This window comes from Ambystoma mexicanum, chromosome 1p, assembly GCF_040938575.1.
Source record: "Ambystoma mexicanum isolate Mex_15411 chromosome 1p, UKY_AmexF1_1, whole genome shotgun sequence".
Taxonomy (NCBI): domain Eukaryota; kingdom Metazoa; phylum Chordata; class Amphibia; order Caudata; family Ambystomatidae; genus Ambystoma; species Ambystoma mexicanum.
The window spans coordinates 50,536,155-50,559,649 of record NC_090921.1 but is presented as its reverse complement, the minus strand read 5'-3'; the positions used below and the strand labels follow the sequence as shown (position 1 = coordinate 50,559,649).

The window sequence follows — 23,495 nt, the reverse complement described above, 5'->3', positions numbered from 1 at the left end:
AGGGGGGCAGAGCAGATGAAGCTGAAAGAGTTAACCCGGATGCCACAAGCCTGATGGACGGCAGTTGAGATACAAGTAGGTGGCCAATCCTCAATAAGATACAGGTGGAGGCAAAGGAGGAGGGATTTTGAAGATAAGGGTAGGAAAGTTCCCCATAGGGACGCTGCCATTGCAACTTGTCAAGAATTACACTGCATGCTGAAAACTAGAGGCTGGACACTAAAGCAGGAATTAGGAATTCGTCATCCTACCAGGACAGTTGACAAGCAGAGGGGGACAGCCTCCTTGTGGGAGTTCCAAGTCTTAGCTTTAGAGACTGTGAGTGATTTGAAAATAAGAAAATCCTGGGAACCAATCCTAAAGACCTAGTTGAACCCATGAACATCTGTAATTTGGAAAGAAAGGTAAACACATTTGCTTTTATGATTTCATTTTCCCTAAGAAAGAAGAAAGCAATCTGAGTGGAACCAACCTAACAGTAAGATTGCAAACAACTCAGGAGGAATAATGAGTGAACATTGTTCTTTCTGTAATTACTCATATATCCAGGTAAGAGAACCCATCTCAGGAAAAGGGAAAAAGCAGAGACTATACAGACCATCCAATGAGATCATTATTTGAAGCAGGAACAATTAAAATAATTTGTTTTCCTTCATAGGGAGATTTCTACAAACCAAGAACCAGAAGAGACTGGGAGATCCCTATGTTGTTTGTTTGTTTGTTTGTTTGTTTGTTTGTTTGTATGGTGCACCCGTCCCGTAGGTATCTGGGTGCCTTTACATGGTAAGTTACAGGAATACTTTCAACTTAGTTACAGCACTTACAAAGAAAGGAAGTGATAGTAGTTAGCGCAATGAGTACAGAGTAATTACGGCATTACAGCTTAATTACAGCATGACATAGAATAGAAGTGATAAAAGTAGTGCAGGAAGTGCAAGTGAAATACAGCGAACACAAATGCAGGAATATATAGATAGAAATATACAGGGTGAAAGAGAGACTTCATAGGTATCATGGGGATCAGAACAGAGACAGTCCTGGTTCCATTGAGTTTTATGCAGGACTAAGGCTGGCCACGGGTGTCATTGCTGATGAGCTAGTTTATAATGTTGCGCCTGAATATATAGAAGGGTTGGTCTGCTCTCAGAGGAGAGGGGAGGGCGTTCCAAGCCTGGGCTGCCATGACCGGGAGGCTAGATCCCGTTGTCCTTTTTAGCTTAAATCTAGGGACCAATAGGCGTGCTGAATTGATGGTCCTAGTAGGGCGGGGAGAGGAGTGTTTCTTGATTCTCTCAGAGAGGTAAATCGGTGCTGCATGGTTGAGGCATTTATGTGTGAGGGATAACGTTTTGAGCAGGATTATATCTTCGGTTTTGAGCCATTTGGCCTGTCTCCTCAGATGTGAAATGTGTTCTCTCTTGGGTATACCAAGAGAGGCTCTTAAGGCATTTGTTTTGTAGGGTTTGGATTGTATTGATGAGCTATTTGTTGTCCCCTAGATAATGAGCATTGAAGTAATCCAATTTGGATAAGATAAGCGGTCTCGCTAGGGTAGTGCAACTTACCTTCAATAAGAATGGTCTGCATGCTCTAATCAGCTTACATGTTTAAGCTGTGATGGATGCTAGGGAGCTGACTAGTTAGTGTGAGGCCCGAGTCTAGGTAACTTTTGCCATCAATGTTGAAGGTGGTGTAATTCTGGCCTAGTTGATTGAGTTTAGAAAAGGAGCCAAATATTAGCAACTCGATCTTGTCATCATTCAGGCATAGGACGTGTGTGGCCATCCATGCCTGAATGATGAGGTATATTTTATTCACCAAAGCCAGATCCCTTTCATACTCGTCCGAAGGGAGTGTGAGGATCTGGGTCTCATATGCATAGTTAATGTAGGTGACACTGAGATGATCTAGGACATCGAACAGTGGCTTTGTGAATATATTATACAATGTGGGGCAAACACAAGAACCTTGTGGAATCCCACAGGTTATAGGTATTGGGTCTAATAACACAAATAGGGGCGCCCCAGTAGTGGTACAGCTATGGTGGGGGTCCAAAGGATAAATACACAAAATTCCAAAAGCTGTAATGAACTTGATTTTGGCTGAATCATGGATTTAATTCCACTAACATCCAAATTGAGTATCCTAATGGATCCATACTCCATTTCCCTTGAGAACTGAAATATAATCCAAAAAAAGTATTATTTATAGAGGAAAGAAAAAACTATGATTTAGATTTATATTTCCCAGTTTATTATATTTTTTGTAAAATACAATAAGTGAAAAGACTTTGGAAAAACTGTATAATAGTTTAAAGAGAAAAACATGAACTCTTTAGTCCCGAAGCAATAAATGGTTTAAAAAGAAAAACATAAACTCTTGAGTCAAAAAACAACATATGAAAGATGAAAAAACAAAATCATGAATGAATGTGTTGAACAAATTATACAAAAATATGTCACAAACACAATTTACAATGCTTTACGTTACACATCTGTCAATATATCACAAAATGTGAAAAAACCTCTTGTAGACATAAAACTTAAAGAGTTTTTCTCACATTTTGTGTGGCCTACTCCCCATTAATATTCCAATTTTTGCCAAAGCGCACAGCTCAAACGGCTGAATGGATTTGGAACAGATCCAAAACAACTTGGGCACGATGCATTGATTTGCACGCCATGCATGGTTTTGGGTTATTCCATGCTGTGGTTATTTTTCATCCCCGACATCACTTTACCTAGACAAAGTACTTTAACAACAAAAATTATATAGCTGCGGATACCAAACTACACATACCCTTGGCTATCTGCAGTTCTTTGTAACCTCAATTATAGCTGCGAATATCGGCAAAACGGCTGAAAAAAGAAATCTTTCCTGCCCCCACCCTCTGCACCTCGCCATGTGCCCCCCTCATCTGTGCAAACCTAGGTCCATGTTAATATTTAGTTTCTCACAAAAAGAAAGCAACCAAATTAGCCAACTGTCTCCAATCATACACCAAGTTTTCAAACCAGCCATGATATATGCAGTATTTCTCTGTTTCCAGGAAAACGATTGATAGTTTGAATTTCTAGTACTTTGTATGAGCAGGGTATGCATGATGTGTGTGTGTTGTACTTTCTAATTGGTGGATGGTGCTAAACCGCCCCACTGTAGCCGTGTCTATATTATAGCAAGTGACACGTTGTGTGTTTGTGGAGATGTGGTAGCCGCGACTACCCAACATTTTGGGTGGGGTGGCATCATGTATGTATTGAGTGTTTTGGGGGATTGTAAGTCACTAGGGGAGGGCAGGAGGACTATGAGGAGTGAGGGGGGTGGTAGATTGTTGGGGACAGTTTTTGACGTTTGGAAATGCAATTTTGAATTCTACGTTTTCGCTAATAGTCGTGGCTACCAGCGGACGTGTAGGACAGGCGCTAGAATAGTTGCATCTTTAAAAAGAACGTGTGTAGGTGCATCAATACTATTCCTTGTTTCATTAGTTGCAGCTCGAGTCGTGGGTGTATGTACAGCTGCGTCTATGAATATAAATGTTCTGTGCATTAATCATATGTTCATGTGCATGATACAGTACAGAATTGTATTTGGGTGTGCTATTTTATGTACTTAGTTGTTCACTCATTTGATATGAAGGTGTGAAAGCCAGTTTAGTTTGATTTGGGTATGGCAGAAAAAGGTGTGTGTAGCTTGGTACAAATCAGGGCCTGTATCTGCGTGGAATATCCGTGGCTATGAAAGATGCTAGGTGGGTTTGTGTCATTGGTTGTTGTTACTTTTGCATTTGTGTTGGGCTTAGTGATAGGTTGTGCTGAAAATGTGTCAGCCATCTTAGTAGTTTTATTGGTATATAGTCCTCTTTTTTTGGTGTTTCTTTTAGTATAAAAGCCTCCATTTTCTGCAGTTTTGTTTTTTCATTCCTGAATTCTGACTGTGCACATGTCAGGAGTGTGGGTGATGTGAAAGTAAGTGTTATTCTGTATTTACAGATTTGAAATGTATTTGCAGTGTTGTGTGTGTTAGTTGTAATGACCATTGCTATCAGATAGTGTTCATTATTATTTTATTCATTTGCTGTGTTTGAGTGGCAAGTATTTTTACTGTAGTTTTTAAGTTTGAAAAAATGTGGACATGGAGCTTTTGCATTTGTTATTAAGGCTGATGTTTTTTTTTATTGTACCTCTTGTACTTATAATGCATTTTGAGCTATAAATTACTTGTAGGTCTTTCAAGTGTTTTGTGAGGTAAATCAATTGATGGTGTTGCGCAATTTAATTTTTGTAATGTGCTTATTTTTCAATTTTTCTGTAGCTGCATTGTTAACATCTTAGTGGATATGCACTAGATGTTGAACAGTTAACGCGTGTGAAAGGTCAACCTACGTTCAAAACATAGTGGGACTGTCGGAGATGGAAGCAGTACATCTGTAGACTCATCATTAAAAGCCTCCTTTGAGACCTTTCTAGCATTTTGGATGATTTTTAAAATGCTGTGGTTCAGGTATTTTAAGACTCTGGCATTTGGTGGCAGCACTTTCAATGTGTGGTGGTTGATTTTGTACAATCACTGCTCACAGCTCTAGTGATGAGGGAAGTTGGTAAAAGAGGAGTCTGTGCATTTGATACCGCTGTTTATGTTGTTGGATGGAGGTGCTGCAGGTGTCGCTGATCTCTGTCTATGCAAGAAATGGGACCCATGCATTTTCGTTCATGATGGATTAATCATTATTGATGTTCCTGGAATTTGCGTTTGAACATTGGATGGTCCATGGTTCGTATAGGTGTTCTTGAAGAAAATGTGAAAACAGTCTTAAAGGGAAGACTGATTTCTAGCATGTTTCATGTAGATTGCAGTCCGTCTGATGTCATGTTAACTCTTAAGAATACATACTTTTTTTGTGTTGCTTTGATGTGCACAGTTGCAGACTGTAACAAGTTTAACTCTACAATGCTACTGTCAGAGAAGCAAAATATTGTAGATATAAAATAATGTGATGTTTTAGATGGTCATGTTAAGCCTTTAGAGTTGGATAAGAGAGCATATGGTCCATTAGGTCAACAGAGTATTACATTTCTAAAACTGCAGGTCTGGAAGCAGTTTTAAAACTAAGCATCAATGCATAAGTAATGTTGAGGAGGGATTTGAATGTAGACATTGGTTTAGTAAATGGAGCAATGGGAAGAGTGATTGCATTTCACACTTTTCCTAACAATACAAGTATTGAACATGTTGAAGTGAAGTTTGATCCTGTTGAAGAAACTCACTTGATTTCTCTGAGCACTGCACATTTCATGCTTTTTAAGGATACCTTTGTGAAAAGAGCAAAGTGTCCATTGTGCTCTGCTTATTCAATAACTATTCATAAATCACAAGGGTAGACGTTAGAAGCAGCAGTGTTTAAGAAAGGAATGTCATATGTAGCTTGCCCACGTGTGAAAAATGTTGAAGGTTTATTTTTAATAAACGTTGATGAAAGCAAAGTAACAGCTGACATTTCTTGCATTGAATAATATAATAGGTTGCGTGTCCTGTGTGCTCCTCACCTGAACCTTATTTATACCTGTACCTGTGAAGCAGTCATCCAGGAAATGTAAGGAGTTAGTGAAAGCACATTCCAATGAAATCAGTCCTTGTAAGAGTGAAAAACAATGGAATTTATTGGAATTTGAGAGTTGTTCAACTGTAACATACAGTCATTGCAGTTTTAGTAATGAAACAGGAGTTGAATGCGATTGTAATGCAGTTTTGTGTATGCTGCTTTAAATGACTCCATTGATGCAACAAATAGCTTCAACAGCAGAGACGCAGCTATGTGTTGAACTTTCATTTCTTAAAATGTCTGTCAATGAAAATTCATACAGTTTACATTTGGCAACGTCAATCTGAAATGTCGTAGCTGATGCAAGAGGAAATTAACAATGTTATCAAAATACGCAGGAGGATAGTCAAGAATTTTTAATGAATATCTGAGATATTAGTAAAACTGTTAATGTAGATAGGTATGTTGGAATTAGTCATGAGTGGAAGCATATGTGACTGTGAGAGCATTTGTGAATTGACTGTGAGAGCAGTGCTGTGGTCTCCTTGCAACCAGATTAGCAGATTAGCAGAGACAGCAGCAGAGCATTTCAAATTGGAGTACCTGATTTACTGCTGGAGCTGTTAAGCCTTTAATGCTTTACTGAGTGAGGAGCACTTTTCAAATCACCTCAGGCGTGAAGCCATGGTCACAGTGTTGCTTTTCAACCACGTGAAAAAGAGGTGCGTGTGGTACAAGACGAAGGACTGATAGCTCAACTTGTATGTGAAATTTTTACGTTAGCCATTCAGGAGATCACATAGCCTGGAGAAAGACCCACACCCAGAGACCCACTTGCCTTTTCATCCTAGCCTAGCATAGTGATGCATATATCCAGTGTGGTTTTGACTGAACACTTTCTTTAGAGGTGTGCAGAAGAAGGACCATGTAAAGAAAGGGTCACTGTATTAGGTAGATAATTATGTGAATTATGTAAATTGGCCCCTTCCATTTGGAAGAAAGCCCAGGAGTTTGCCTATCCACACCTAACGCATGGCCTCAGGGTGCTGCAAACACACTGGACCGTATTCTCATCAGGTTTTAGGCTTTGAATATATCCAAATTGGAGACAAATGTGCAATTGCTCAAAATCCTCCCTCATCGATTTAGCCTGATCTCCTTTGCAACCTCTACCTAATACTAATGTCCCATTCTACCAGTTGAGTATTAACATTATGAAACCTTTCAGGTCTTCCCAAGCAGGGAATTGGAATATCTTGGTAACTATGCTATGGCATGGACCTTGCCACCCATACCCCCAAAGCATTTCCTCTTCACAACAGCACTCATCAAGCACTTCCACGTGTTTTGCCGGATGCAATTTCCCCAGGAGAACCTTACAGATCAACGTTACAACTTCATTCCTTTAATGAATGAATGAGCCCAGGACTTTGTTACGCGTCAGCACCCTCTGAACCTCCATCCATAGGCTTCCGACGGAGTACATATTTGTGAGATTTAATCAGATTTTGAAGCATTTACTGTGGAAGTTTGTATATGACAATGACACAATTTGGTTGGTCTCCTTCCCTAGGCTCTATTGTCTGTATTAAAAACTCCACAAGATGCCACAGGGTTCTCCCCATTTTAGCCAGTTTATTGATAGGAGGCGCAAGGTGTGCTGGTCATGCTAAGGGAGGTATACGAGAGCCAAGAGGAGAGAGAGTCTAGCTTATGCTGCCCACCAAAGTCAAACAGTTGCAATTGTACAATCACCAGCCTTACCTAGGCAAGTTTTACGTAAGTATCAATTAATGGTTCTCATTCGCACATTAGCGGTGTCTGGTTTACCATGTATATTGCATGTTCCCTTGTAACACTGTTACTTTATTTTTAATTTATGCCTAAGATTTAGTGCTAATATTTTTTAGATGATTCTGTAATGCACAACTTTTATATAGAGATGATTTATTCAGTAATTAAACTAAGCGGACAATCTTTTATTGAGTCCTGACGAGTGTGTAAGCTTCACCTTCTACCAGCACTCAACCCTCCGATCAACATTCAATTTGCAATTATGATAAGTTGCACTAACTTGTGGAAACGCTTCTCACCTATAAAATGCTTAGTTGTGTAATGTGTATACATTAAAATGCATATATGTATATAAGTGTTTCCAATTTGTGTAATATGTATACCATGCAGTGTAATAATGAGATGAGCGTTCCACTGATATTGGCCACAGCCCGACCTGTAGCTGATTATGGCTGAACACCACCTGTTCCCAATCATGAGCGAAAGTATAGTTTGAGAAAGGTTCAGTAAAATGTTAGCAAAACACTAAGGCAATGTAGCTGGCATTAAGAGTAGAATAGATTGTGCGACAAAAGTACAGCGACAGGTGGTTTTCATTCACATAAGTAGAAGGTTGAAGCATACACAAGCAGAGAGCAATTAAATGGTGGCATACAACAGAAACAAAGAACAATAACACAAGTAGAACGTGAAGAACACTAACATGGTGGAGAAAGAACAGGAGTACCACCATTTCTTAGACAAAATACAGCAAGCCCTCCATTCTGAAATGCTGCATCCTGACGTAAAATTGCTTAACACACACTTTCCAGGCTTTACGAAGCTTGGACAGCAGCCTCAAGCTCCAAGGTCAGTTTGCAGAGAGTCGTTCTACTTAGAAGCTGAAACCACACCAGATAACATTTTCCAGAGTATAGAGTTTATTCGTTTTAGTTGGTAGCAGTGAGCAACACAAATATCCTTCTATGCCAGGTGCAATTAGCTACTGTGCCAACAATGGTCTTCTACCATGTGACCGAAACAATGGTAATTTATTCCAGGCCCAACTAGAAAGTACACTGGCTATTTTCTTCGTACATCCAGACACAGAGACGACATGCCAAGGCCATCAACAGACTGGCAGATACAACTTCTGGCCTGGTAACGAGATGGGAGTATCATCTTTGAAATGGATCATAGCGGTTCACCCAGCTCTCCTTCCTCACCTCATAACTTGGCACAACATAGAAGTGCTCAAGGTCAGTTGAGCAAATAGTCGACCAATTAAACCCTGTCTTTTTATTGACCAAAGTAGTAGAGTGCCAACCAATGGCATGTTAGATTGAATGTATCATTTGTAAAAGGATTTATCTAGGAGGAGTTATTAGCTGTAGAAGAACCAATAGGAAAAGGTCTGCTTGTAGATAACTCTATGTTCTATACCAACAAATCAAGTGAGAATGCAGAGGATTTATATGATGAATATTAACAATGACATCAGCTATGATGTATTTTTTGTTTAAAAGATTATTGTTCCTAACACCATTTTGAGATTGCCCTTTGTACACTCTCAGAGCGGCTGTTTGTATCGGAATAAAGTAGGGTTTTTTCGTGCACTTAGAATTACTCCATTATTGAGATTTTTCTCTTTTCGTTATATGTAGGCCTTTTTTAACATGTGGAGGCCCTGCTGCGATACCCAGTGTCTGACGGAGGATCAAGGTCTCCTCGCTGCGGCTCCCTTGGACAGCGGAGTCCGGCTGGAAGGGGTGGTTCCAGTGCACACCTAAACACGAGGTTGGCAGGAACCCAGTTTCAGCAAAAGTCCTGCCCGGTCTTCCAAGTGGCACTCTGGACATAGAGGACGGAGAAGGCAGATAGAGGAGTTTCGATGCAGGGATCATAGGGTGTGAGTATATCAGAGCATGAATATACCTGCAAGGGAGAGTACATTCAGGTGTTGTTATTTTTTAAGTTTAAAAGAGAGAAAAGAGATACTTCTGAGAGTAGTTGGAGAAGAACCTGCTGCAGGATATTAAGCCCACCCTCCTTTGGGGGCAATTAAGAGATAAAAAGAGGAGATTCTCTGTATAAAGGGAAGACAGCTGTGCAGAATATATTTTATTTGGAGTTGATTGTGGTTGATATTGTTGTGGTATATGATAGGACATTAGAGGTGCTTTTGTGTTGGTAGAGTAGCAGTTAGGAATGTTTGGATGTAGGTATTGAATACATTGAAATTGCTTCTAGGGATGTTGGGGTTTGTTTTTTTTGCCAGACAAACAGAATAATGTTCTTACTCCTTTTAGTAGAATTGGTTTACTATGTTTTATTTAAAATGTAATTTCCAGAACACAATTATTTAAAAAAAAAACACTTTGTTTTCTTGTTTAATCACACATCTCTTGTGTGTCATACTTTTGCCGTGGGTATCTCTGTGCAAGATTGTACTTTTTCCCAAAAAAGGCATGTGTAGATTTCTTGGCACAAATATTTTTGATCTCCAAATAGACGCTTGTGGATTTCTCCTCAAGGCAAAACTCTATCTACAATTTAATTCTGTACACACATCTCTTGAGTGTTGTCAAACCTTAGTGTATTGAAATCTTAAAGGTTTCTTTATATTAATTGGCCCTCTGCCCGTAATTCACCACACTTCATACTGTGGATCCTCAGGAGGTTCTGTTGTCAATTTAGCAAAGTTGTCTTCCAAACTAGAGGATAAAGCTGAATGGAATAGAAAAAGAAAACCATTCAAGGTGTGTATTACTAAATCAATAATGAGTTGATTTTAGTTGATTATGATATATTTAGTTGTATTCATACATCGGCTCACCATAGTAAAGTCCATATCATTTCAAAGTTGCATCCTTGTTACTTCCGTGATTTGTTACAGATGTATATTTAGTACTGTTGGGAGAATTCAAGTAAAACACATATTCTGACCCTATGTAGTCATGTAATTCTTATTTAAATCTTAAGCTTCTGTGGATGCAGTTCCAAACCACCAATATTACCTTGAGCGCTTGGTTGCCAGATACAGTAATCCAGATCTTCCATGGTGAACCAATGGTTATTCATGTGGGTGACATGACCACGTTCGCGTTATGTCATGATGATGCCATTCCACATGCACAAACGTAGCAGCCATATTGGTTTCACATTTCTGTTTATTTCTATGTTTGCTCGTGGTGGCCATTATTCAAGTACTTAATTGATTAGTCCATTTGGGTAAAGTTTCAAGCTTTTCACATTTTGTTTCATAATTCTCATACATGATGTTGTTAATATTCACATTATAACTGAATATTACTTAATTGCAGTCAGGGTTTTTAATAATCACATTGCAAGTGAATGTTATTGTCCCTAATGCATTAGAGTCAGTTTTAGGAATTAGATGTAAAGGAATTATATTATTCACATTAAATACATATCTATATATCCAGAATTGCCAAAGATCCTAATCAAAACATGCCGGGTTCTGATGAGGCATAATTACATAGATACAGTAGATACATATGAATGGATACAGTGACATCAAGTCCTATACATACTTTTAGGTGAATAATGTTATTCAAAAGGGTCCCTTTCTACAGGTTAGAATAGCAGATGTTCTGATCATTACATTATAATATCTGATTATAACATCACCAATTATACCTGGCCTTTATCTGATATTAGAGATAGGTGTAAAATTGACTGTCCTGATTTAGACCGGTCTGGCATGTGTCCATGATATCAGTCCACTTGGCCTCCCACTGGCATAGTCAAAGTTCTCTTTTTCCACCCCTGGGTGGTCGATTCACTGTCTCCAAACCCATCACTTTTAAGGTCGGCCGATGAGTAGGGGTGTTCCACATTGTGATGTACTGCCATCGGTTATCTGTAGTCATTGTTTTTAATTGCTCTTAAATGTACCATTAATCTGGATTTTAAGGGGTCACACAGTACTTCCAATATACCAATTTCTGCATTGCCATATATAACAAATGTAGTATTACAGTTGGTTGATTGGTCGATGTGTTGCTGTGTTCCATTTGGTAGATTTATCCTGTTTTAACAGAACCAAACATGTTTTGATTAGGATCTTTGACAATTTTGGATGCATAGATAAGTACTTAATTTGAATAACATGTATTATTTAAATCTAATTCCTAAGCTTGACTTAAATGCATTGGGAACAGTAATATTCACTTGCAATGTGAATATTAACATCATAGTGTAGGAGAACATCAGTCTAAATATAATTTCAAAACCTGACTCCGATGCAATAATAATCAATTATAACATGAATATTAATAACATAGGGTATGAGAATTATAAAACAAAAAACAATAAACAAATGGTAAATATGTTAAACTTTACTCAAATGGGCTAATCAATAAAGTATTTGAATAATGGTCACCACGAGCAAATGTAGATATCAACAGACATGTTAAACCAATATGGCTGCTACTTTTTGGCAGGCGGAAAGACGTCCCCACAACATAACGTGAATGTGGTGACGCCACCCGCATAAATACACATTGTCTGCCATTTTCAAACGCCAGTCCCATGCAGAAAAGTGTTTGAAAGAGTTTGGCCAAAAAACTCATTGAAAAATATGGGGGGTGGTGAAGGGGATAAAAGCAGTAAAGGTTGTAGGGAATAGGGAGTAGATAAAAGGGAAGGTGGCATGCTGGGGGAACCCCCTCAAATATTGTATTTTAAAATACTAAGAGTTTTTTTCAGCTGAACATTTTCATAAAAAAACTCAGCGATAAAAACCCTGGTGATCTAAGAACATAGAACCATATTATTGGTTTGAAATTACATCCCCAGAAGCTTAAGATTTAAGTCAGAATTACATGAATATATGGACTTAAAATGAGAATATGTTTTTTTATTTCATTCTTCAGATAGTACTAAATATACATTGGTAAAAATCACGCAAGAAACAAGGAAATTATATGGATTTCACTATGGTGAGCCAACGTATGACTACAACTAAATATATCATAATCAACTAAAATCAACCTGTTATTGGTTTAGTAATATAAACTTTGAATGATTTGCTTTTTATTTTCCTTTCTTCATCCTCTAGTTTGGAATACAAATTTGATACATTGAGAACAGAACTCCAGGATGATCCACAGTATGAAGTGTGGCGAATTACGTGTAGAGGGCCAATATATATAAAGAAACCTTTATGATTTGATTACACTAAGGTTTAATAACACTCAAGAGATGTGTGTACAAAATTAAAATTAAGAGGCAATCTTTCTTTGAGGGGAAATCCATCAGCGTCTATTTGAGGATAAATAAATGTTTGTAGAGAGAAAACTATGATTGTCTTTTTTGGGAAAATGGACAATCTTGCCCAGAGAAACACAAGACAAATGTATGACATACAAGTGATGTGTGATTAAACAACAAATCAAAGTGCTTTTTGAAATAATTTTGTTCTGGAAATTACATTTTAAATAAAAAATATTAAACCAATTCTACTAAAAGGAGTAAGGACATCATTATATTTTAACATCTCTAGAATCAGTTTATGAGTATTGGTCAGACACGACTCTTTGGGTTGAGTGTTTTTTGTCAATGGCAAACAAAATTTAATTTGAGAGATCATCGCCAATGAATTAGCGTATATCTGCAAATATATAGAAGATTGAAATTGTGTATTGTTGGTGTAGATTAGGGAGGTCCTTGTGTTGATATTGTGAACCATTGTGAGGGGGCGTGAAAAGGAAAGAAACTGTGAGATTGTGCTGAAACAGAAATTACTGAATTTGTGGTAAATTGTGTTTTATTATTATAATGATGGAAACTCCCATTGTTCATTTGCTTAAGTTGCTTCCCCAATACAAACAAAAACGGAGATAGAGGAGGATGCAGCCGCATATATAACAAGAAATACAAGAGAAGTGGCATTTAGAAACAAGCGAAAGCTGGGACAAAAATGTATCTATATTTTGTCACATTTGATGCCACAGCCTTCCTGAAGACGTGCAGAAGCAGCTAAAGAAAACTGTTGGGTTTGAGATTAAGTAATGGCCTGACATACAGTTGAATATTGTCCATAATGGTCAAATGAAATAAGAGAAGAAGAGGAATAAGGTAGAAGAGAGGAAGATACATTAGTGCAAAAGAAATTGTCAAAGACAATGGTAGAGAGAGCAATGATAACGAAAGTTGGGGGAGAAAAATATGAGCAAGAATATAAACAGCAGCGGATGAGTGGATATACGGGGAGAAGAGGAGAACATACCAATTACCCCAGGGTGAGGTTGTACAAATCAAGGGGAAGCGGGTATACATTTTGAGGTGGATATGGAGGAGGTTTTGGTGGGACGGGACCACAATTAGGAGGTTTTGGAGGGTTTGGAGCACAGTGTTGGATGTGTAGAAAAATGGGGCACTGTGCATGGGTGTGCAGGAGCAGAGGGGCAATGAACGAAGGATGGCAACAACGCAGTCCAAGAGGGGTGTTTGTGTTTCCTCTGCAATATTCTGCGAAGACACAGCATGAGTAGGACACATTTCAATACAAGCAACAGCAACCATTCCCGAAACATAACACGCAGCCACAGACACAGCCGCAAATGCACCAGACACCACAGCAAGAGATGCCCCAGATGCAGCTGCTGCAGCAGCCACAAGTACAACAACAATCACGGAATCCATTATAAGTACAAACACAACTGTTCAGACAGTGGGACAGGCATATATTGCTATAAACTCCAGTACCCCGTCAGGGGGTGTGACAGTAGTGGGAGTGAACCCCTTCACATGAACTGGGAGGAACATGTACTCCCAATAGGATATCCCTTAGAGAAGCTTGATGTGTCCAGTGCTATCAGCAACTCCCAGCCAAGGAGGGGGAACCTTGGGTGGGGTTGGCAATAGGGGATAGGACGTTTTCCTTTATGGTTGACACCGGGCTGACAAAACATTGTGTCAGGGAAGGAGGGTTTCCACTGTCACAAATAATGATGGGTGCACAAGGGTTCTCTGGGGCTATGACAAAGGGTCCTTTCACAGAAGAGCTACCTATAAAAGTTGGAGATGATGTGATGGCAGCACCATTGATATTTTCACGGAAGACACCAGGTAACATATTGGGAAGAGATTTAATGAGTACATTAAACATGATGATCTCATTTACTGAGGGAGGGATAATATATTCAACACCAGGCATGCATTGTGCAAATTCAAGAGTTTTCCTTTGAGCATTTTACAGATGGAAAGCATTACGAGGGATTCCCTTAAATTAAGAATTATTCCACTACGGGGTACAGCTTTTGCTAGGATGGCTTCTGTGAATACAGGATGAATTGTTAAGATTACCCACAGAGTTTTTATTCAGAGCACAGGTAACCACAGATATGGCAGAAGAGGAGATAATAGAAAAACGTTTAGAAGCAGGAGTAGTGCAAGAGGACAGAGTAGTGTTACACGGGATAGACAAGGGAGGTGTTAGCTGGTGGGCTCACAGCCATAGCATTAGGTTTAACACAGCGGTTGAGAGACAGGACAGATGATGAGCTATTTGAAGATGATGATACAGATGAAGAACTACATTTTGAATTTTGATGTCCATATCAATTGTAAATACAGTATAGGGAAACACATCAGAAACATATCAGATAGCTAAAAAGGTAGAATCTTTTGTGCAAGAGTTGCCAAAGGTACAAAGTGTACTTTGAACTAGCGGCCCTTACGATGTAGGTCTGCTGAAAGGGGTTGCAGCAGTATATATATAATTGAAGGTGGGAGACATTTTAACCCACGTTAAACAGTATCCCATGTCAAGAGAGGCAGGAAAAGACATTTATGAAAAGATTGCCACCTTGATGCGACAGGATATCATTTTGCCATCCGAATCCCCATGTAACATTGCTATGTACATTGTGAAAAAAGCAACAGGAGGGCCTTGGACATTCATACAAGATTTACGCCCCTTAAACAATATTGCGGAGGTGGAATTTACAGTTGTGCCAAGCCCGGCTACCATTTTGTGCAATATAAAACCGAGCACTACACACATTACAGTGATTGACCTGAAAAACACTTTCTTTTCCATCCCATTGCACATAGATTCTCAATATCTTACAGCATTTACATATCACGGGATTGGACTCCAGAACACAAGACTGCCACAGGGGTACTGTGAGTCCCCCAGTGTATTCAACAGCGTGCTGCAGATGAACTCTAGGAATATACAAACCCCCAGTACCTTTATAAAGTATGTTGATGACTTGCTAGTGTAAAGCTGCACAGAGGAACAGTGAATGACTGACTCAGTAACAGTATTGGGGCAAGCCACAACATGGAGGATTTCCTCTCCTGGGGCAAGATAATTAGGAGGGAGATAGTTGAGTTCCCACGGCCCATTTCACTAACTGACAAGGATATCAGGACAGCAAAGCCTTTCGGCCATACAGAACACCATCAAGGAACTCAAACGGATCCTGCTGTGGTTACGCATTTGACATTGCCTGCACAGAAGAAGGGAGTACCTGCCACTATCATACCTGGCCCTAAAGCCCACTAAAGGGAGTCTCATTGGCTATCAGACTGGTAGAACCATTGACTAATACACCCCCTAAGGATTTTCAGCTGAAAAAATGTGAAATGGCAGAAATTTGCAACTCCACTTTGAGCAGCTTTGTTCTTGATTCTAGAAACTTTCTAATAACTAATGTAGCGAAATCAACTCATCACGAAACAAGGGAGTCCTTAAAGAATAAAATCCAAGCTTGGCTTAATATAAAAGTGGTTCCCAATTGTGTCAGACCAGCTGACTTTAGGATTCTACGACAAATTCATATTAATGATTGGTGTAGTGAGTATAACACTGAGTGTATTTTGGTGGGATGCGGATCAAGTAGTTTACCTTTGTTTTTACAGAGTCTCCATAATCTGAACCACCCACTATCAACATCAAAGATGAACATTGTTTTGAACTGAACGCTCAAATACTGCCATTTTTTTATTGGTTATCCTCACGAATGCTGTAATTACTTTCTTGGATAGTTATAGCGCCATTTCTATGTTATTTGTTGTTCATGTTTTTATGTATTGCTGTGTCTTGTTGCGCCATCATGCCTCCGGGTCTATTGTGTGTGGTATAAATTAAATTTAAAAAAAAATTGACAGTATTGGCTGAGAAAGGAGACAAGGTATACAAAGAAAAATTGCAGTATTGCCAGGAAGATGTATTATATCTGGGCCCGATAATATCAAAGGAAGCAAGGAGGGTGACACCTGACAGAGCAGAGACAATTCCTAAAATGCCCCAGCCAGAAACAGTGAAAGAATTACTGCAATCCCTGGGTCTATGTAATTATTGTGGCGTGTGGGTCTTTGACTACAGCATTTCTGCCTGGCTCCTTTTAGAAGGATTAAAGGACTCACAGCAAGAGCGGAGCCCCGTAATGTGGGCAGACAAAATGATCAAGGTATTTGAGGCACTTAAAGAAGCAATAAGTATAGCCCCTGTGTTGGGGATACCAAATTATAAGCAAAAACTTTATTTATTCTCTGACAGTGGATACGTGATGATCACTGTCTTTGTGCAAAAAAACTTCAATGACGCACAAACTATTGGCCTATTACAGTGGGATCTTAAATCCAGTGATGAGAGGGCATTTTCCATGTGAACAAGCACTGGCTGCAGCAACATTTGCAATTGTGAAATCATCAGCAATTAAAATGGGCTGGGCAGTAACATTGTATGTGGTGCACACCCTGTTTGCCATTCTAGACAAACCAAAGTCTACGCTCACTACACAGCGAGCATCGAGATATGAGGTCATAGTGTCCAATCCATGAATAAACATTGTTAGATGATGAATAGTGAATCCTGGAGGTGTAATGCTGAACCAGTAGAGGGAGGAGAATGACTTCATGACTGTTATACATATACTGACATACATGACGATGTACCGCCAGTAAAAGAAACAAAGCTAGAGGGGAGAGAGGTGGTCTTCATTGACGGCACTTTGATGATAAATCAGAGCACTGTATTGAGGCATTCGGGAGCAGCAGTGATAAGGAAATAAGAACGATGATTTTGAGATTGTGTCAAGTATGAGATTAACAGCACATTTTTTCACGCACGCGGCTGAAATAGCAGCAATGATTTTGGCATTATTTTAGAGCACAAGCACTGGAAAGTGACAATATAATCTGACGCAGATGACTGCAGTACTCTAAGGACTGTCAGAACGGAGAAGCAGGGGCTTGCAGTGTGCAAACAGCGCACCAGTAGAGTATGTCCCATTATTAAGAAGATTACTAGATGCACTGGCATATCCCATGGCTGCTGCTGTGGTAATATGCTCAGCCCATACTAGGGCCCAGATTTAATGTGGCTGCAGTTGCAGAATCAAAAGAGCAGCATATTTCTCACAAATAGCAGAGATTGCAATTGCCACACACAAAATGATGCTGAACAGGGAAGTGAAGGAGGGCTATAATGCATTATCATTGCCACAATTATTGGAGCTGCAGGGACCTGGACCGACAGACGGAGCAGTATCTGTGGACAAAACAGGGAGTGGTTTGTTACGAACCTGCATGAGCATTTGGTCAATTTTATTGTCAATTGTTCCACTTGCAAGCAGTACACTGTGGTACACTGCTGATATGCTCCAAGGTTGTAATGGATACCAATGTATGATTGTGATGGTGTGTCCCTATTCATGCTGGATAGATGCAGGACCATGTACTCATGCAGACGCCAAGTCGGCTGCTATGTTCCTCGTACATGAGGTGTTCCCCTGATGGGGAGTATGTGAAGTGCTGCGGTCAGATAATGGACCACACTTGAGTTATGTTCTAAAATTGCATCCCTGCTTGGCATCAAGCACAAGCTTTGTTCTGCTTACCACTCATCACAGGCCAATGGCATTCTGGAAATCCTCAACAGCCTCTTAAAGGAAAGTATTGCAAAATTAAAAGATATGTTGTACAAAAATAGGATGCAATACCCCTGGCTCTATGTATGTATGTATGTATGTATGTATTTATTTATTTATTTATTTATTTATTTATTTATTTATTTATTTATGTGTAAAGTGCACCATCATCAGAAGGAGAGGCCTAAAATAAGAAAGTCATGAAAGCACGACAAAAAGAGAAATGATCCTGCATATTCTGTAGGGTCAAAGGCAGGGAGTTCCGTAGTCGGGCAGCCATCACCGAAAAGGTGCAGCCCCCAGCCCTGGAGTGTTGGATATGAAAAACAGAGGCTCAGCAAAAGGGACGAGGTGGAACATAAGGACATAACTTCACCTGTAAATACTGAGGCCCAGTGCCGTAGAAAGCACGATGGACAATGCATAATGACTTAAATTCTACACGCTTGGCCACCGGAAGCCAGTGTAAGCTGGCCAAAATAGGGGAGGCCAAAGCCTGAAATACTACCCCAGAAGCTAATCTAGCCACCGTGTTCTGAAGAACCTGCAGGCGGCGGTGCAGATAGAGAGGCTGAGCCAGATATAGGGAGTTACAATAGTCGAGAGATTCCGGCACCATGGCGGACACAACAACATAGTCTAAACTTGCTGGAGGAAACAGAAGGACTTTCGATAGGACTTTCAGTTTAAAATAAACAGATTGACAGACTGAGACGAACTGTGGCTCCAAAAACAAAGAGGAGGCAAATTTATTGCCAAGATTTGTAATCACCTCGACAGGTGTTTGGCAGAGTGCCAAGGGCTGGAGGTCAGAAATCCACAGCCCTTAATAGAGAACTATTTTTGCCTAACACAAGCAGCCAGGCTCAGGCCACCATCTCCTGTCCCAAGACATAGTCATGGGCAGAGTAATGCACGTCCCCATCGCTCCTCCCACACGCGCTTCATTGAGTGCGCAGAGTAATGCACGTCCCCATCGCTCCTCCCACACGCGCTTCATTGAATGCAGAGAGTTCTGCAACAGTGCTAGCAGATGAGATGGGTGATTATTTAACTGATATGACTAAATATGTTAACTTCTTTTCCCGACAGATAAAAGTGCGGCACAGGGACCAAGAAGCAACCATTGACAACAGAGATGGAATGGTAGATATAGATGCTATGAGACCCCCTTGGCCATTCTTCCCAGGTGGTCTTATCTATTTGAGGCACTTTATCTGCAAGTGGCACAAACCATGTTTTGAATGCTCATATACAGTCCAGTTTGCAACTCCAACTGCAGTGAAAGTTCGTAGATAGAAAGCGTGGGTAAATATAGGTGATGTGAAGAGGTCTGCAGGCACAACCCTCCTTTTGGACGAAGAGGAGCCAGAAGAAGAAGAGGTGACCAGAACATGGACGAGGGCAAGAGTAAGAGCTGACTAGCAACATGCGATGTGACGACCCCCTATTGAACAATGTACTTTGTCAGAGCTAAGCAGACTGTGTCCCAAAACGCGCAGAGGAAAAGATATTTGGCGAAGTTGCAGTCCATTGGGATCATGATTAGCACTGTTTTTAGTAATAATATTAGGAATGTAAAAGCATTTAAGGCATTTGTGTGATCTGTTAACAATTCCTTCACTCGAGATTCTGTACTAGGATTTACAAAGTGTGCTATCACTCTAAAAAGCTCTTGAGGATGATAAGCCGCTGCTGTGATTTTTCCTACTAGGAAATCAGATTTCGCTTTGAAGATGGCTTTTTTTATAATTAGTCAGGGCTGTTTTTGCCATAATGCCATGTGCAGATAACTTTGAATAAGTTGTTTATATGCTGTTTTTTAGATCTAGGAGCTGTGCGGTATACCAAGCCTTTGAAACTCTCTTGGGAATATTTGATCTGGGGTACAGTATGATGGTTATATGTTCCCTCCATTCTTTAGCATACCACCCCTGTGTACTGTGCAAAGGTATTCTGTTGCCTCACTTCCCTTACATGTGATAACCTGGCAACATAACATTAATTGACACCTTCCTCTACTTTGTATAGTCATGGATCTTCCCAATATGTTGAGGTTTCCTTTGCTAGATAAAATGTAAATAGTGTCTAATTGGCGTATTATTGAGTAACGCTGTAGGGGAAAAAGGTAGTGGTACAAGATTCTCGTGAACTACCTAGCCCTTATTGCTGGGCGCGTAAAAACAGTAGAAGATGGTCTGGTGTGATTAATAATATGAGTTGAGTGGAGTACTGGATGCAGAGGTGGTGATCCTTCTAGCCCCCACTGGGATCCGAAGATATCATGTATAGCATTCTAAATACCGTACAAGGAAGATGAAGCATTTAGAGTTGGGTGATGCTGAGCTCACTGGAAACCATACTTCTCCTCTGGGTGGAAGGGAGACAGCTCTTGGAATGAATGAGATCCTTATTGTCAGAGGTTCACAATTATCATCAAACCGGTCGATGATGGTGGGAAGGTGTTGGTGCAGTAGGATAGAGAAGGAGAGCCAGGTTATTTCCAGACAGTCCATGAATGGGTAAGGGGCTACCATGTCCAGCAGGCAGGTCATAGCATTATATTAGGCTCTCAATGTGTAAGGATTCCAGAAAGTGTGTAATGTGAAATCTGTGACTTGCCATTGGACATCTGGCTGGTAATGGATCTCCAAAAATGAATGGCAAGAGTGGGGCAATAACACAGGTCTCTGAGGAGGATCGGGAATATCTCAGGAATGGCCAGATGACGCTGATCCCCAGACAGGGCGCATGGTTTGTAATGCTCTCTGACAGATTAGAATTAAGTCACTTTCCTGCCACTCGATCCTAATACCACCACACAGGACCTTGTGAAATTTGGATAGAAAGGATTCTCAATTCTACACTCAAGTGTGACTCCAAAAATACTGTGGTGTGCAAACTGCACCTACATCTTTTGCGTGAAGTGCTGTTAGAGGGTTCAATTGAAAAATCCATGTTCTGTTTCAATAAAAAATTATAAAATGTCTAGTATGGACGATGTGGACACTATGTGCGGTTCATGGTTTTTAATCAGGAAATGTTAATCGTAATGTGACTGCAAATTCCTGTGTGATATTCTATGTCATGTGGCATATCCTTTGCTGTATTAAAAATAGAAAGGTGTGGTAGGGGGCATGTGAATTTTAGAAATCACGTTTTCTGTTTGTATTGAGTTTCAACGCTAATATCCTTTTTGATTCTAGTGTAGACACCTTTGCCTCTTCAGATGTTTTGGACTGTAACTCCCATCTGGTCCAGCCAGTACAGTCAATGGTGAGGGGCCATGGGCGTCATGGTCCAAAACATCTGGGGAGCTGCAGACCAGAGAGCCCTGTCTTTTGAATATTGGTTACAAATACTACATTTTGCTTGATTGATACTTGACTGAAGTTGGCCATGCCTATACAGAGTCTTTTTTTTTGTTGTTGCCTTTATGTTTCTTTGTAACGGGACATTGTTTTGTGGCGACAGGAAGGCGCATACACTACGCATGATTACCATGCATCTCGTAATCTTGGATATCTGTAAATATGGGCTAGATTGGGGCCCACTGATGGAGCCCACTCACTGACACTCATCCCAGCCTTGTAGGTCTCACGTCCCCAGCTGTATTATTAGTCTCCCTTCTGTTTGGGCGACGAAATACTTTTCTGATTCCGTAAAACAGGGAGCGTAGGGTGAAGCATTTGCCTGCGCTTTTGTTGTCAACAGTGTCTTCACCGGGGGCACACTCCACGATTCCGACAGGGCTCATTGCGACAGTTTCAGGACTGTCGAGTGCTGAAAGCAAGTCCACGTGAGACAGGATGTTGGTCAGCGCATCCGGTGTGTCATTTCCTTCCAATCGTGCCTCTTTATTATCTCCACAGCATGACTCCGCCTCCTGTTTTTTCCACAAAAAACAAATGTTTATTATATTACTTAAACTTGTATCTCATATTGCATAGTAGCACAGTATTAGCACAGTATCTCTCAGCTATTGACTATCAGCACAGCCTGTGGCTCGGAGAGGGATGAACTAAGGATGCGGCTCCACACACTCGGGCATGTTGGCGAGGGCTGGATTGGACTGCATTTTTTACCATGATAGTTACTGTATAAAGTGTTGTAATGGATAAGGCAAATAAAATTTTTGAACACACTGTGAATCCTTTTCAAGCATAATGCCTTCCTTTTTTTGTTTCTTAAAAATTGTTACCTTACTTTTTATTTGACCTGCAGTGATTTTATTGCTAGGCCAGGCTTCGGGAAGCAACAGAGCACTATACAAACATAGTGGAAGATCATGTTGAGGGAAGCAGAGATATAAAGGAGAGTCCATTTATACGTATTGCATAGGTCTGCCTTCATCAGATCAGATTGGTTATGAAGAGAGGTTGGAAATCATAAAAGCGTATCTGTTGAACTCTACTGACCTTTTATTTAAGGGAGGTAATTGAGCCAGCAGATGATAAACTTGTGTGAGCTCAACCCAGGATCTAAACCAAACACTCTTTTTGTGCATCTTTCTTGTACTAATTCTGCCAATTCCACCTAACCAAATTCTACTACAATAAATTCAACCAAGCCATCTCTAACTCAGGTGACAGCATGCTAACGTTGCATATGTGCCCCCAAGTGAGGACCTGTCAACTCGCAGCCTGAGTCAAGCACAGGGGAATGCTTAAATTACCCAAATGCCTGCCCAGGCTACCTCCTGATGTGGGGCTTAAAATAGGAAATCAGGGGACAATATAAATGAAGCAAGCATTGACCAAACCAACCGTTTACCCTTTTGTGTTGGCTAAGACATAGGCACTGACTAAAGGGCATAAAATGGTGACAGCCGGAAATGGTGTGATTACCTGGGCATATGGTAAGAAGGCAAAAACCAAAACTGTTGGATTTGTCAATGTTTATTTTTAACAGGAGTTCAGAGATAGAAACAAATATAAATCAAGTGGCTGAAGGCACACTTGTTTAAGACGTTGTTATTATACCAGTATCCCATTACAACTGCAATAAAGTAATTATCTCTCAGCGGCTTGCTCAGAAATAATACTGGCAGGCCACAGTTTGATGCTACAAGTTGTTAGAGCTTGCTTTAAGAGATCTCAGCAGGTTGTGTTTTGGATGGGGAGGGGTAGATAGTGGGTGGGAATGGGCATAGGGATTAGAATGACCATGGGCAGTGGATGGATGGGTAATGTTATCTCTGCCATAGGTGCATGCCAATGTATTCATTCCAGCTTATAGTGGGTGCTTAAATGTCAATTAATAGCCAACACTAA

The 23,495-nt window shown here is 40.2% G+C and overlaps 1 protein-coding gene across 1 annotated transcript in view; it reads right to left on the bottom strand.

The window, feature by feature from the left end:
- Positions 1 to 21,644: 21,644 nt before the first annotated feature.
- The window catches only part of LOC138579547 (microtubule-associated protein futsch-like), a 1,023,262-nt gene continuing 1,021,411 nt past the window's right edge, over positions 21,645 to 23,495 (bottom strand). The window contains exon 22 of the mRNA XM_069650064.1: positions 21,645 to 22,108. Within this exon, the coding sequence (XP_069506165.1) occupies positions 21,800 to 22,108 (309 nt within the window). The 3' untranslated portion in view covers positions 21,645 to 21,799. The remainder of the gene's footprint in view (positions 22,109 to 23,495) is intronic.